A 14,161-nucleotide genomic window follows, 5' to 3' on the forward strand; every position below is an offset into this window, starting at 1 on the left:
GAGGTTAGTGAATGTTACTCCCTTTTTATAAATGAGGAAGCAGGAGTACGTAGCTTTTTTTAAAAACACAGAGAAAAAGTAAAACAGCACCCTTGAGTACGATGATAGGAAACACTTAACATCTAGATGTGTGCCCTACCTGGTTTCTTGCTGTCAGTCTTGCCCTCCCCCCAATTTGATTCTCCTCAAGGTAGCCGGGAACATTTTTAAATAGTCCAGCTCTGAATCTGCTCCTTTGCTGCTTGAAACCCTTTGATTATTCCGCTATTTACCCTCCAGACCACAATCATAGATAACATTTATTGAAGGCTTGTTACAGATTCATCAGTGCTGTTGTGTGTGTGTGTGTGTGTGTGTGTGTGTGTGTGTGTTTTGTTTTGTTTGTTTTGTTTTGTTTTGTTTTTTAAACAAGACTTTGTGGTAGATACAGGCATTATTCCCATTTCATGGATAAGGAAACTGGATCACACATGGTTAAATAATTCCCTCAATATCACAGACCTGGTAAGTGGCTAAGCCAGGATTTGAACCTGTGCAGTCAGGCTCTAGAGCCTGGATGGTGTACCATTATTCTGTACAACCAACACCCCAGTTCCTAGACTCCAGTGGTCTGGTCCCTGCCACTTCTCCCATTTCCCACTGTGTCCCTACTTACACATGGTATTCCCGCCATAAATCCTCAGAACTTCTATATAATCCCTTATCTTTATGCCTTTACCTCTGCCTCCTGTTATGCCTTTGTCTTCTTTAACCCCTACTCATTTTTGAGGCTCAACACAAGTTGCCCTTCTACTAGGAAGCCTTCTTGGATATTCTCATTCCTACCTAGGCATCTTCTTCTACTTCCTTCCCCCTATCCCACAGCCCACGCCTCCTCTTATCATTACCCTTGCTACCTGTGTTGTAATTTTCCATCTGTCTCTCTTTCACACCAAAGAGGGAGCCCCACCATAAAATAAGTGCTCAGTAAATGAGCAGTCAATGACTTTATCTCCTGTAACTTCACAACAGCCCCATTTTTCAAGTGAAGAAACGGGCTTAGAGATGTTAAGTGAATTTCCCAAGGACACAGAGCTATTAAGGAACAGAGCAAGGGTTCAAACCAGGAGGCAAAAGAAATGAACTCCTCAAGCTCCTCGTTGAGAGATGCCTGCCAGTGGGGAGAGAGGACTGTGGGCAGAGTGGCAACTTGAGTGTGATTATGAAGCTATGAATTCTTGGCACCTCAGGAAATATTCCACCCAAGTGGTGAACTATACAAAGAGGACTTTTTGAAAGGTACCTCATAAATCGTGCCCACAAAACATACACACAGAAGCCCGGCCCCTTTCCAGCCACCATGAAGGTGCCTAACACAGTCTCCCATTTGTGGGGTCTGTTGTCGTAAAACACCCTCCCTCCTGGGGTCTCAGAGGGACATGGAGAGGACAGCAGGAGAGAGCTGCTCATTTAGCCCTTGAGTATCTTGAAGATGCTGGAATGCAGAGAAAGTTGGATTCCACATGGTGACAGGCACCTTGACAGTGATGCTAATGTATGGTGTGACCCAGGAAAAGGATATCCCTTTCCCTCTCTGAGCCTCAGTTTTCACATCTTTAATAAGAGTAGGTCAGACTAGGTCAGTGGTCCCAGTTGGGGTGATGCCCCCCCCCACCCCTGCAAGAAGACAATTGCGATGTCTGGAGACAAGTTCATTGCTATGACTGGGGCAAAGGAGTGCTATGGGTATTTAATAGGCAGAGGCCCAGGGATGCTGCTAAACTTCTACAAGACAGCCCCCACAACGGAGAACAGAGAATGTCCTTAGTGCCATCATCAAGAAACCAAAGGATCTCAGAGATCTTGCTAGCTTTAATTTTCTGTGCAGCCATCAGACCTCCTCAGGGATCCTCTCTCTGTTACTGGTTCAAGGGCTCTAGATAAGTTACTAATGATGATCACCACAGGACAGGCTGATTCTTGCTTAGACTAGTGTTCAGTTTGGCCTTGATCCCAAGACATCATCATAACAATTCTTTGTAATCATAGATATCATTTATTGGGAGCTAACTCTGCACCAGGCTTTGCGCATTTCTCATGGTAGATCTTAACCACCACTCATGATGCTAAGACCGTCATCACTATTTTAAAGATGAGAAAAATGAGATACAGAGAAATCTGATTTGGGGACTTAGATATTAAGGCTTTGATGAAAGATTTCCAAATTTCCTGACTGTGAGAAAAGAAAAAATATGAGAGAACTAGAGAAACACAAAAGCAGAAGTTAGAGAGGGACTTTGTGGGTATCCAGGCCTAAATCCAAATGCCCAGCCCCACTGGTCAACTTGATGTTTGACCTTGGTCATGCAATGTCATTTCTCTGAGCTGTGGGCTCCACATCCATTTGGTGTGAGTGGGAAGAACAATACATTCAGGGCTGTTGTGAAATTGCATAAAATCTTAAAATGTAGGTAAAGCATTTACTCTGCATCTAGTATGGCAGGTGTCAGTAAATTTTAGTTGTGATTGCTGTTGCTGTGTATCATTATTATAATAATTTCTTCTTGGTCAGAGTCCCAAGGCTGGTGACCTTATAATTCCTGGGACTCTCATATCTTAGAAATGAAAATTCTGAATCAAAGTTTATACGTCGCTTTCAGTTTTTACACAATGCACAATTGAAGAGGACAAATTTGGAGGTGATTTTTGAGTAAGTGTTTGAAATACCACACTTGGGCCAGGAATGGATAGGAGAGTGTGGGGACAGGAAGTCCTCATTTCTCTGTTGACCTTTATTCACCACTCAAGGGCTTAAACCTTGATCTGGGCTTCCTTCTTCATCACTGTCTCATCCTCTCTTTCAGGAAGGCCCACCTGATCCTGCGGCGACTAGAGAGGGTGAGCAGCCACTGCTCCAGCCTCCTGCGGAGCGCTTACATTCAGAGCCGCGTGGACACCGTGCCCTACCTTTTCTGCCGCAGCGAGGAAGTCCGGCCTGCGGGTATGGTGTGGTACAGCATCCTCAAGGACACCAAAATCACATGCGAGGAGAAGATGGTGTCCATGGCCCGAAACACGTATGGGGAGTCCAAGGGCCGGTGAGGGAGGGTGCTGCCCTCCGTGAGCACAGAGACTCTCCATGGGAGGGGGAGCAGTACTCTCGTGGATCCTGGGGCCTGGGGGGGCTGGGGGACAGCTGAGGATGGGCCTGGCAGATGAGGCTTGCCAGCAAGGCCAAAGCAAACTCTTTCTCTTGTGGATAGCCGACGAGAACTTTGTAACCACTGGAATTATCCGTTTTTCTCTATCTTTTATTTTTTCTAAGATCTTATTTGACTCTATCAAAGTCTCTCCTTTTTAAACTTTTTCTTATGGATGGCGGTCAGTCCCGAGGCAGGAGCTTTCAGGTGGAGACCAAGCAGCCTTTGCTCTTCTTCCTTCCTCCTGCCACACTCAGCTTCCTTCCTGCAACGGACGCTGGAGGAGACCTCTGGAGAGACAATCTGACCTCTTCAGCATCAGGAAGGAGGCCCCAAGGATTGGTGCAGTGAGGAAGCTTGGGTCTTGATGACTTTTTTTTTTTTCTCCAGACGTTATTGAGTTTGCAGGACCCCTGCCTCTTCTTGCTACCTGTGGGTCTGCCCAGAGTCCCTGCAGGACTTTCCATGCATTAAAAATTCTTATTGTCTCTCTTTCTGCTTGGGGAGTGTTTCTTGCCACGGGGGGGGGGGGGGGCCTCTGTTTATTCACTCAACAGGTATTTATTGATTACCTACTATATGCCAGGCACTGGACATGCAACTAAAGAGTGAGAGGCTCCCTGCTCTCACAGAGCATCCCATCCAATGGAAATTATAGAGAAGCAGTTCAGTGCCTTCAGGCTGTAGCAGGGGAAGAATGGAGGTTATTTAGACTCATTATTGGGCCATGAGATAAATGCTGCAATGCTTCCTTTAAAAGGGATGTCTGAAGCCCAAAGGATGGGGAGGCATAAACCAGACAGAGTGCAGAATGATGAGATGGGTCACCATGAGCAAAAGTCCAGAAATAAGAGAAAACAGAACACATTCAAGGGCTGAAAGCCCTTTTTTTAAAGATTTTATTTATGTATTTTTATATTTATTTTAGCGAATGGAGAGAGAGTGTGGGCAGGGGGAGTGGCAGAGGGAGAGGGAATGTCAAGTGGACTCCGCATTGAGCATGGAACCCGATGTGGGGCTTGATCTACCGACCCTGAGATCATGACTAATTGAAAATCAAGAGTCCAATGCTTAACAGACTGAGCCACCCAAGCATCCCATGGGCTGAAAGCACTTTCCATTTTTTGTTTTCTTTTTTTTCTTTTTAAGATTGATTTATTTACTCTAAAGAGAAAGCATGCATGAGCCAGGGGAGAAACAGAGAGAGAGAGAGAATCCTCAAGCAGACTACACGCTGAGTGCAGAGCCTGACCCTGGCTCAATCCCAAGACCCTGAGATCATGACCTGAGCCGAAATCATGAGTCAGCCACCCAACCAACTCAACCACCTAGGCGCCCCTGAAAACACCTTCAGTGACGACAGAGACCCAAGTAGCTGGAAGGAAGAAAGCTGGAGCTAGCTAGGGTATTGGAAGTTTGGGACAGAAAGTTTGATAGTATTTGAAGTAACTGAGAAACACCACAGAATGTTAACAGAGTGAAATGCCAAGCTTGCTGTTTAAGAAAAATTGTTTTGGCCACAGGGGTAGAAGTGGGGCTGGAGAAGGCCCCAAAAAGGGTTACTCTTGTTATTTTCCAGGCAAGAAGTGATGGCAGCTTGGATCTTGAGGTCATGGAGAGACATTCCGCCACTGGAGTCTTCTTTTAAAGGCAAATGAACTGCTTCCAATGTGTTACCTGGGAGGGTAATGATTACAAAGAGGCATTATAGATTGTTTACATTCTGGTAATAACTCCCAGGAGCTAGCTTGGTTGAGGAAGTAAGGATGTAGGTCAGGTATTCCATAATGCAAGGATGACACCTGTTAGAAGAGAGTTGGGCACTATGGGAATTCAGAGAGAGGGAGAGAAACTGAGTGCCAGTAAAACATAAGCAGTTAAAAATATGCCTAGTTCTCAGTTTTGATGAGTGCCTCTGAGGTCAACAGTCCCCTTCCTGAAAATATACATGCTGAGTCCCCCTCAACCACCACCACCTCCACCCCCCGACTCTACTACACATGGAGAAACAAAGCCCAGGGACACTCTTCCAGTCAACTCAGGTGCCTAGAGATCTGCTCAACTTCCAGCGATCTAAACTCAAAGATACTCTCTCAAGAAGTTTTATTATAATTGGATTTACATTTCTGCAAATATGTTAAGTGGAGTTTAGATGAATAAATGTCTCCTTATAGTGTTGCTGACTCTTCTAGTCATAATATTGTCAGAGAGGAACCAATTTCTTGAAAAGAAAGAAAAGTAATAGTTTTTTCATTGAACACTTGCCTATCTTTATTAGTTGCCTGTCTTAGTTTCGGTATAATAGAATACTGGTGTAAACAACACAGATTTGTTTCTCACAGTTCTGGCGCTGGAAAGTCCCAAGATCAGGATGCCGACAGATTGAGTGTCTGGTGAGAACCTCCTGGTTCATAAACATCTGTCTTCTTGCTGTGTCTTCACATGGTAGAAGGGAGGAGGGAGTGCTCTGGGGTCTCTCCAATAAAGACACTAATCCCATTCAAGAGGCTCCCCTCTCATGACCTAATCACCTCCCAGAGGCACCACCTCCTAATACCATCACACTAGGGATTAGGTTTCAACATAGGAATTTCAGGGGGACACCAATATTCAGTATATATCATTGCCACATGTCAAGCCCTGTTCTAAATTCCTCTCCTGTATACCCTTTCCTGAACCCTAGGTCCCTGGCCTTCGCTGAGTCACCCCATTGTTGTAGCTTTCCATTGTCTTGACCCATCCTGAGGAAAAAATTAGCTCAACAGTTGCAGAAAATTAAACTCCCCAATGTGCTGGGGCTGTGGTCTGAGCCTGATTAAGTTGACTCTGTCTCTGTCGCCATTCACCGGCTATTACCTTGGGTAAGTAAACTGCCATCAGAACCTTGGTTTTCTCATCAACAAAATCGGGTTAGTAATAGTCCCACCTTGTGGGGTTATTATGAGGCTTGAACAAGATAGGAACTATAATGTGTTCAGCACAATGTACAGTAGGGTCTTTTTTTTCTTTTATTAGATAATATGCATAATGCTTTGAATCTTGGAGAGATGACAGGGAAGTTTTGTCTGGGAGAGACCTAGAGAATTCTGATTAAGAGAAGGAATTAATGATTAGCAGTCCTGTGCGGTATGTGAACTGTAAATAGTATCAAAAGCTTAACTCAGGGAGAAGCGGCTGTGATGGCAGAACTTAATGCAGTGCAAGAGCCCGAGGAGAGGTGTGTGGCCTTCTCTGAGGCTCTCATAGACAGCTGTGGCCTCTAGATAGCTGCTCAGTTGGCCAAAGTTGGTTGGCACCTGAGAATATATGCCATCAGCCTGTCCCCAACTCACTCAGCTGCTCATGCCCTCTCTGATTTCGACCCCTTTTCCTGGCACTGTGGAGCCTTGTTGTTCTTCCCAGCCACTGTTAAGTCTCTCCAGAGTGGGATTCCAGAAGCTTGGAGAGACAGGTGTGTGTGTTTGTGCCCTGCCACAGCAGGGAAGTTGGTCAGACCAATGTTTGTTAAGATGTTTCATGGGAAAAAGAAACAGGAAAATTCTTGAAGTACAGATGAGGCTGCTGGGTTGAGCGCCCTGGCCTCCCCATGGCTGGATTGATCCACATGACGCCATGGAAAATGCCCAGGGAGCTCCCGTCCCACTCTGCTGATAAAGATGGGATGTTTTGTGTGGTCTCCACCACTGAAGAAAGGTGTGTGTTAGAGGTGCCCAGGAAATCACCCCTGCATGACTTTCTCTTCCTGTATGGTTGAGGAGGTACTTCTCCAGGCAGGCTTCATGATAAAACGGTGTCTGCATAGACAAATGCTGACAACTACAATTTAGGGAGTCCTCATCACATCAGTGACTACACACTGATCTCATGTAACCATGTGCAAAAGAGCCATGTGCTAGTATTGCCATTTTCCAGTTAAAGAAAGTGAGGTTTAAACCAGTTGAATAACCTCCAAACCCTATAGTTAGTGATGATACTGAGATACTGACATCTAAACTTGGACAGATGAAATAATTCAAACCAGTGATAACTGTGCTTCCTGGGAACAAATAGATACAGTGCCCTTCTTCCCCATCCCAAGTCGAAAGCTACGTCCTTCTACCTTCCAGCCCAAACCTGAGGACTGATTTCCAGATTTGGAGTGCTGACGTGAACAGGACCTGGAGCCTGCCTTTAAGAAACTCTTGGAACATAGCTATTTTAATATGATAAAATCAGACACTTTGGAGTCAAGCCAATCTGGGTTTAAGTATTGGCTGTACAGTTTACAGCGAGGAGGGGTTGGACATTGAGAGAAATTTCTAAGGCAAACTCAGCAGGTCTTGCTGATTAAGAGGCTCAAGTTAGCTGACATTACCTTAACCTCTCCAAGCCCCACTTTCTTTATCTATAAAGGGGATAAATACATTGCCTGGAAGGACTGTTGGAAAGATTATATTAGCTAATGTATATAAAGCCATTAGGTGCTTGAAAACAAAAGCTCTCAATAAATAGTTACTACAGCAGCTTATTTACACAAGAAGGAATAGGCCAGATTAACTCTGCCATTGAAAGACAGCCATCAGGAAAGCCTTCACAGTCAAGGATGTGTAAGAAACAGCAATCTATGAAAGAGTGCACCATATTTGAGAGATGGTGAGCAACTGCTGTGGGCTGAAAGATGGAGGGTGTTTGGAGAGGTTGGCAGAGCAGAATATATTGGCCATTGGAAGGCATTGGATTGAAAGCAGGGTGTGACATAGGCAGATAAGCATTTTGAAAAGACCCCTCTGGCTGCATGAATAGGACAGTAGAGAGAAGGGAAAGAGCCAATAGCACAGAACCTAGGTAGGGTAGGGTACAGTACGATAGGATGGGGTGGGATAGGAAAATAGATAAATGTTTAGGAGGAAGATGAGGATCCCTGCATTAGGGTCACTGCAATAGTAAGGCTGGATCTGAGCGATATTAAGGAGCTTGACTCGGTAGAACTTGCTAACTAAGAGGCCTGGGGACTTGGGTCTTCCCTCTCCCCTCTGGTGTCTGAGCATTAGAATGGGCAGAATATGGGACATGTAGTGGTGATAAATCCACTTGGGCTCAATGGACAGTACCTGGGTGAGTAATAATTTGTATCATGCAGATGTGGTTATCAGAATATAAGAATGCCCAGAATATCATTGAACTTTGTGGAAATCATGCATGGACCTATGTGTAACTACATGAATGTGGTATGACCTCCAAATGCAAGTATATGAACCATACTGAGGGGCTGTGTAAAGCCAGTGTAGACTTTTGTGGAAAAGAGTGTAGATTTAAGAGTGCCGGCTCCTTTCTCCTCCTCATCTTCTCCTCCCCCCTCTTCCTCTTCCACTTCTTCCTCCTCATGCTTTTCTTCCTGCTCCTCCTTTTTCTCACTTCTAGTCTTGCCTCTGTGGTAGAGTGGCTGGCCTTTAGCAAGCTATTCACCCTTCGTGGGCCCTGGGTTCTCCACATGCCCCCACCCCACAGAGGAAGATGTGTCATGGACCTGAGGGATTATACTAGATGATAACTTATGTACGATAACATTTTTCACTTCTCTCTCCCTTTCATATTCACTACCTTCCATTAAAGTTGACAGAGAATTAATGGCTCCATCTGGCCAGTCTAGAGAAGGGTAAGGTCCCAGCAAGTCTGGGGCAGAGTCTGGATCCCCAGCCAACTCCACTGGCCTAAAGACAACTCACATCCCTCTCATGATCATACAAGACACTAGTTGGTAAGAGTCCAACAGCCTTGGACAAGTGACAACCACTGTGTGCCTTGGTGTTCTCCTCTGCCAGTTAGGGGACATAATGGCAGCCCTCATAAGATTTTAGTGAGGATGGGTCAACATATGTCAGATACTTAGAATAGTACCTGGTGTGTAACAAGTACTATAGAAGTGTTAGTTATTATTGTCATTCTTGTACTCAACGACCTACTTTTACAGCCACCCTGAAAAAATCTCAAACAATGTCCTCTCACACCTTCCCTCTCAGCCTTTGCATATGCTGTTCTCTCTGCGGAGAATGCCCTTACAGCCTACACAGACCCAGCAAAAATTTCTTTCACTGCCTCCCTAAGACCTCTTGCCTCTCCCAGAAGGAGTTGGTAATTCTCCTCTGGGGTCTTACAGTGAGGACTTCCCCACCTCCATTCCAGCATTTTCCTCTCTGAGTGTCATTGTCCCCCATAGGACAATGAGCAACACAAGGGCATGGTCTGGGTAGGATTCTCTTTGTACCCTGGAGTCTTGCACTGGACCTAGCTCATGGCTAGCATCCCACAAAATTGAGCTTGATGTCTAGAATGAGGGGATCCAGAGGGAGGATCCCAGGAAGCATATCCCCTGAGAGCAGTGACCTTCCGATTTGCCATCACTGCAGCATTATGAGGGCCTGGAGAGAAGGCTGCAGCCAAACAAAACCCATGGGCTTTGTATAGGGGTGTGCTTTTTAATTGGCCTCTGCCCATAAAACTGCCAGACCCTGAAAGGCACTCACTGTCTCTCTGCCTTTGGCAACCTCACTGCATGTGTTTGTACATGCTATAGCTGAAGTCAAACTGCTGTTTTCCTGTTTTACAGGAGTTGGCAGCAGGGGAGTACGAGGGGCCACAGGTGTGCTCTGCTGGACAAGTGTGTGTGGGGTGGGGTGGCGGGGGAGAGAGAGAGAGAAGGAAGAAAAGGAAGGGAAAGAAAGAGACACAGAAAGAAAGAAAAGAAGGGGGGCGCGCCTGGGTGGCTCAGTTGGTTGGGTGACTGCTTTCAGCTCAGGTCATGATCCCAGGGTCCTGGGATCGAGCCCCGCATCGGGCTCCCTGCTCGACAGGGGGCCTGTTTCTCCCTCTCCCACTGCGTGTGCTCTCCTGCTCTCTCTCTCTGCCAAATGAATAAAATAAATAAATAAAATCTTAAACAAAAGAAAAGGGAGAGAGAGAAGAAGGAAGGGAGGAAGGACGGAGGGAGGGAAGGAGGGGAAGAAGGGAGGGAGGAAAAGATGAAGAGGCAAGGGAGGAGGCTGTCAGTTCAGGTCGCAGTGAATGCCCCGTGGGAGACTGTGCACCCGGCTCCGACACCAAAATGCCGCGGGACCTTGGGCCAGTCTCTCCTCAGTCTTACCCTCAGGGTCTTTTCATGAACAGATTGGTGGGACTGGGACTTCTCTGAAAAATCCTTCTGTTCTAATAGTCCAGGGTTCTCCAGTCCTCAAGGCCCACGATTGGAAATGGAGGGAATAAACATTCCTTCACATTTGTAGAAGACACTGATATTTACCAAGCACATTCCCAGAGGAGAGGTGTTATTTATTTCAGGAAAGTTGCTCTGACCATATACCCCAAATTCGGGATAGGGCCTCCTCCATTTGGTTCTTACCATACCCATACATCTGTGATGCTTCTACCTAACCCTTCGAGTTCTAATTATCCCTTTAAGTTTCTCTTTTCCCTTAAGATGTCACCTCCTCAGTAGGACCATGTTTTATGCCTCCTGTGCCCAGGTCAGGTTGAAGCAAATGTTAGGGGCTCAGGAAATGTGTGCCGATTTGAGTCTTCTAGGACAGGGTTCATGAAGCCTGTCCTACGCAGGCTTTGTACTTTGGAGAGAGGAAACTGAGGCTGGACTTGTGTTCACACAGGGTCTCCCCACCAGAGCAGGTCTTTGGGCATCTCTCTTCTGACCCCAAGAGAAATCCCCTTTAGGCTCTGCCAAGAGGTCCACTCATGGGGTGGTGGCTCTGTTGCCCTGGAGGACCAAGGAGACCGTCTGGGAAGGAGCTGGTGAAGTCTGTTCAAACGTGAGGCCTCTGCATTCTCCCCTTGGTCAGAGAGGCTGGTCTCTTGGAGATTCAGATTAGGATGACCAATTACAGTAACAACAAGAGAAATAATTACCATTTGATGGGCGTTTTCCACAGCCAGGGTCTGTGACAAGCATGTTAGTTGTAGTATCTCATTTAGGTGTCACTCATGTCCCTTAACCCAGCTGTTGGCGTCCCCATTTTACAGAACAAGTCCTGAGGCACGGGGAGGGTCGGTGATGTGCCTCGAGTGATACTGTCAGTAAGGAGCTGGGATGGAGTTCTCATATAAGATGTGGTGACTCTGCAGCTCTGTTCGCAGAACCACTCCAGAGCATTTCTAAAATTCTCCCATTTTAGAAATGAGAAGACTGAGGGCCAGGAAGGAAAAAGTACTTGTCCAAGGTCATGCAGCTGGCAAAACTGAGAGTGGAATATTCCTTGATTTTTATCTCTAGTGCTTTCCTGACCCCTGGGTAACCCCAGGCCCATCCTCTTTCCTGACGTCTGTGCAGGTTGGGAGGGACAGGGAAGAAAGCCTTAACCTCTGCTCAAGAAGAAAAGCCAGTGCCAAGTGTGGCCAGCCTTCCCAGGAGGTTTTGTAGTACAAATACCAGCCTGGTTGCAGTTCACTAGGTTTTATGGTCAGGGATGACGTCGTTTCTTCACTCACTTGTAAGCTATTCTACTCCATAGTCCATGATCGGCCTTCCCCAGGGCAGAGGGAGAGGCATGTGTTTAAAGGCGCTGTCTATAGCAATCAGCTGGGCTGGCCTTGCTCTATCAGAAAGTAAAAGCATGACTGATTGGCTGTGTGGCTTTGGGCTAATTTCTTCCCCTCTTTGGATCTTGATCTCCCATGCAATATAATTTGGAGCATTGGACTGAAACATCCAAATGCCTGGGAGCTTGGGGGAAATACAGATTGCTGGCCCCACTCACTGAGTCTCCATTTGAGTAAGTCATGGGAGACACCTGAGAATCTATATTTTTGCAAGTTTCCTAGGGTGACTCTGATGTTTTCCTTGTTTAAGAACCATAGATCAGGATGATTTTCAAGAACCTTTGCAACCAAGGAAGAGAGTTTGTATGGAGAATACACTGAGGCTCAATCTCACCTTCAGATTTGTCACAGGAAACGGGCAGCTGAAGGAATGGGCTCCTTTGTTGGGGTTCAAGAAAACAAAGTGGAGACAAGGATTTCCTGGAGAGGCCAATTTTGTCTCCCTATTTTAAAACGGGCTGTTGTTTTGTATGTGAGATGGTGAACTTTCCATCACTAGAGAGGTACAAATTGACAGTCAACCATTTTGAGGTTCAGGTCCCTGTGTAAAGGAACAAAATAACTACAGAAAGAACTGTTAAAGGATAGAGTAATTCTGAGGAATGAATATTGGCCTCCGGAGTCAGACAAACTTGGATTTAAATTCGAGCTTCCTCAAACATGGGAACTTCACAGACCTGGAATTCCGTTTCCTCACCAGAAAAACCGTAATCATCAGTTTCATCTACTTCACTGGGACATTCATTGTAGGGAAGACATTATCAATAAAGAAAAAGGGCCTGGCATAGGCACAAAGTAGGTGCTCAGTAAAGTCTTGTGGTTTTTTTTCTTGAGTTTTCAGTTGGTCATTCCTTTGGCATCGCTATTAGTTCCAAGAAAACCTAGCTTCAGGGAGAAAGCTCACTCAGCCATGTGTTCTGTTACATAAGACACTGGGGCCTGTACTAGAAACAAAATCAACAAACAAAAACACAGCAAAGGATGATTATTGAGCAGCAGAGGTTTCCGTGGTTGGCTAGGGCCATGGGGCATGGGCCACAGATGAGAATTTTCACCCTTGTTCCTTTTAAGTCTTCAAGTGAAACTTCCAGTTGGGGATAGGCCAAGCTCAGAGCCCGCTCAGCACATCTGTAATTGGGTTAATGGTACTTGGACATGTTTAATCTATTTGTCCCAGTATCAGTGGGATATGTAATAGTCACAGAACATGCTGCAGCCCTTGATGCTGGTCAAAAACAACATACCATTTCCAAGCAGCAGTGACACAGGCAAGGGTGACACTGGACTCCGTAGCCTCCCTCATTGTCCCAAGCACTCCACAGTGCAGTTTCAAGTTTAAGTATCACCATATTGTGCCCCTGTTCATACCCAGTTATTTTTTATCTCATGCCTTATACCCAAATAATGCCAAGTTTCTTGAAATTCTCTGCCCATTTCTTATTTTTCTAGACCTCCATAATTTTGCTCATCCAATCATGGCACACTCTTGACACCTTTTCTTTTTCTGCCTAACTCTGTTAGGTGGTTGCAATACCTTTTTTGGCTGCTCAGCAGCAATTACTCCTCAGAAATACCCCCCTTTTTTTTCAGGGAGAAGGGGGAAACCACCTCTGCCCCATTGGGTATGGTCTTGGTGGAACTTAAACCATTATATCTCCTACTGAAGACGGGAGCATGTGATCTGCATGTACCAACTAGAGTCTCACTCCCAGGACTTGGAGTCTTGAGCAGAGTCCTACTAGAGAGGAACAGTTAGGGTTTGTAGATCCTGGGAACAATTTAAAAAAAATTTTTTTTAATTATTATTTTTTTTAGTGTTCAGTGATTCATTTGTTGCATATAACACCCAGTACTCATCACCATACATGCCCTCCTTAATACCCATCACCCAGTTATCCCATCCTCCCACCCCACCTCCCTTCTGGAACGCTCAGTTTGCTTCCTGGAGTCCAGAGTCTCTCATGGTTTACCTCCCTCTCTGATTTCTTCTCGTTCAGTTTTCCCTCCCTTCCCCTTGGTACTCCACACTATGCCTTATGTTCCATATAGGAGTGAAATCATATGATAATTGTTTTTTTCTGCTTGACTTATTTAGCATAATCCCCTCCAGTTCCATCCACATTGATGCAAATGGTGGGTATTCATCCTTTCTGATGGCTGAGTAATATTCCATTGTATATATGAATCACATCTTCTTTATCCATTCATCTGTTGAAGGGCATCCCGGCTCCTTCCACAGTTTGGCTATTGTGGACTTTGCTGCTATGAACATTGGGGTGCATGTGCTCCTTCTTTTCACTATGTCTGTATCTTTGGGCTAAATACCCAGTAGTGCAATTGCTCACTCATAGGGTAGCTCTATTTTTAACGTCTTGAAGAACTTTCATACTGTTTTCCAG

The 14,161-nt window shown here is 45.6% G+C and overlaps 1 protein-coding gene across 7 annotated transcripts in view; it reads left to right on the plus strand.

The window, feature by feature from the left end:
- Window positions 1–3,656, plus strand: part of ASTN2 (astrotactin 2) — an 899,232-nt gene extending 895,576 nt beyond the window's left edge. For all 7 annotated transcript variants that reach the window (XM_025888498.2, XM_073905829.1, XM_025888499.2 and 4 more), the window contains one exon: window positions 2,844–3,656. In XM_025888498.2, coding sequence (XP_025744283.1) covers window positions 2,844–3,081 — 238 coding nt within the window. In that variant the 3' untranslated portion in view covers window positions 3,082–3,656. The remainder of the gene's footprint in view (window positions 1–2,843) is intronic.
- Window positions 3,657–14,161: the final 10,505 nt, after the last annotated feature.

The sequence above is a fragment of the Callorhinus ursinus genome, unplaced genomic scaffold (assembly GCF_003265705.2).
Source record: "Callorhinus ursinus isolate GAN/ISIS: 27379988/994484 unplaced genomic scaffold, GSC_fseal_2.0 scaffold24, whole genome shotgun sequence".
NCBI lineage: Eukaryota > Metazoa > Chordata > Mammalia > Carnivora > Otariidae > Callorhinus > Callorhinus ursinus.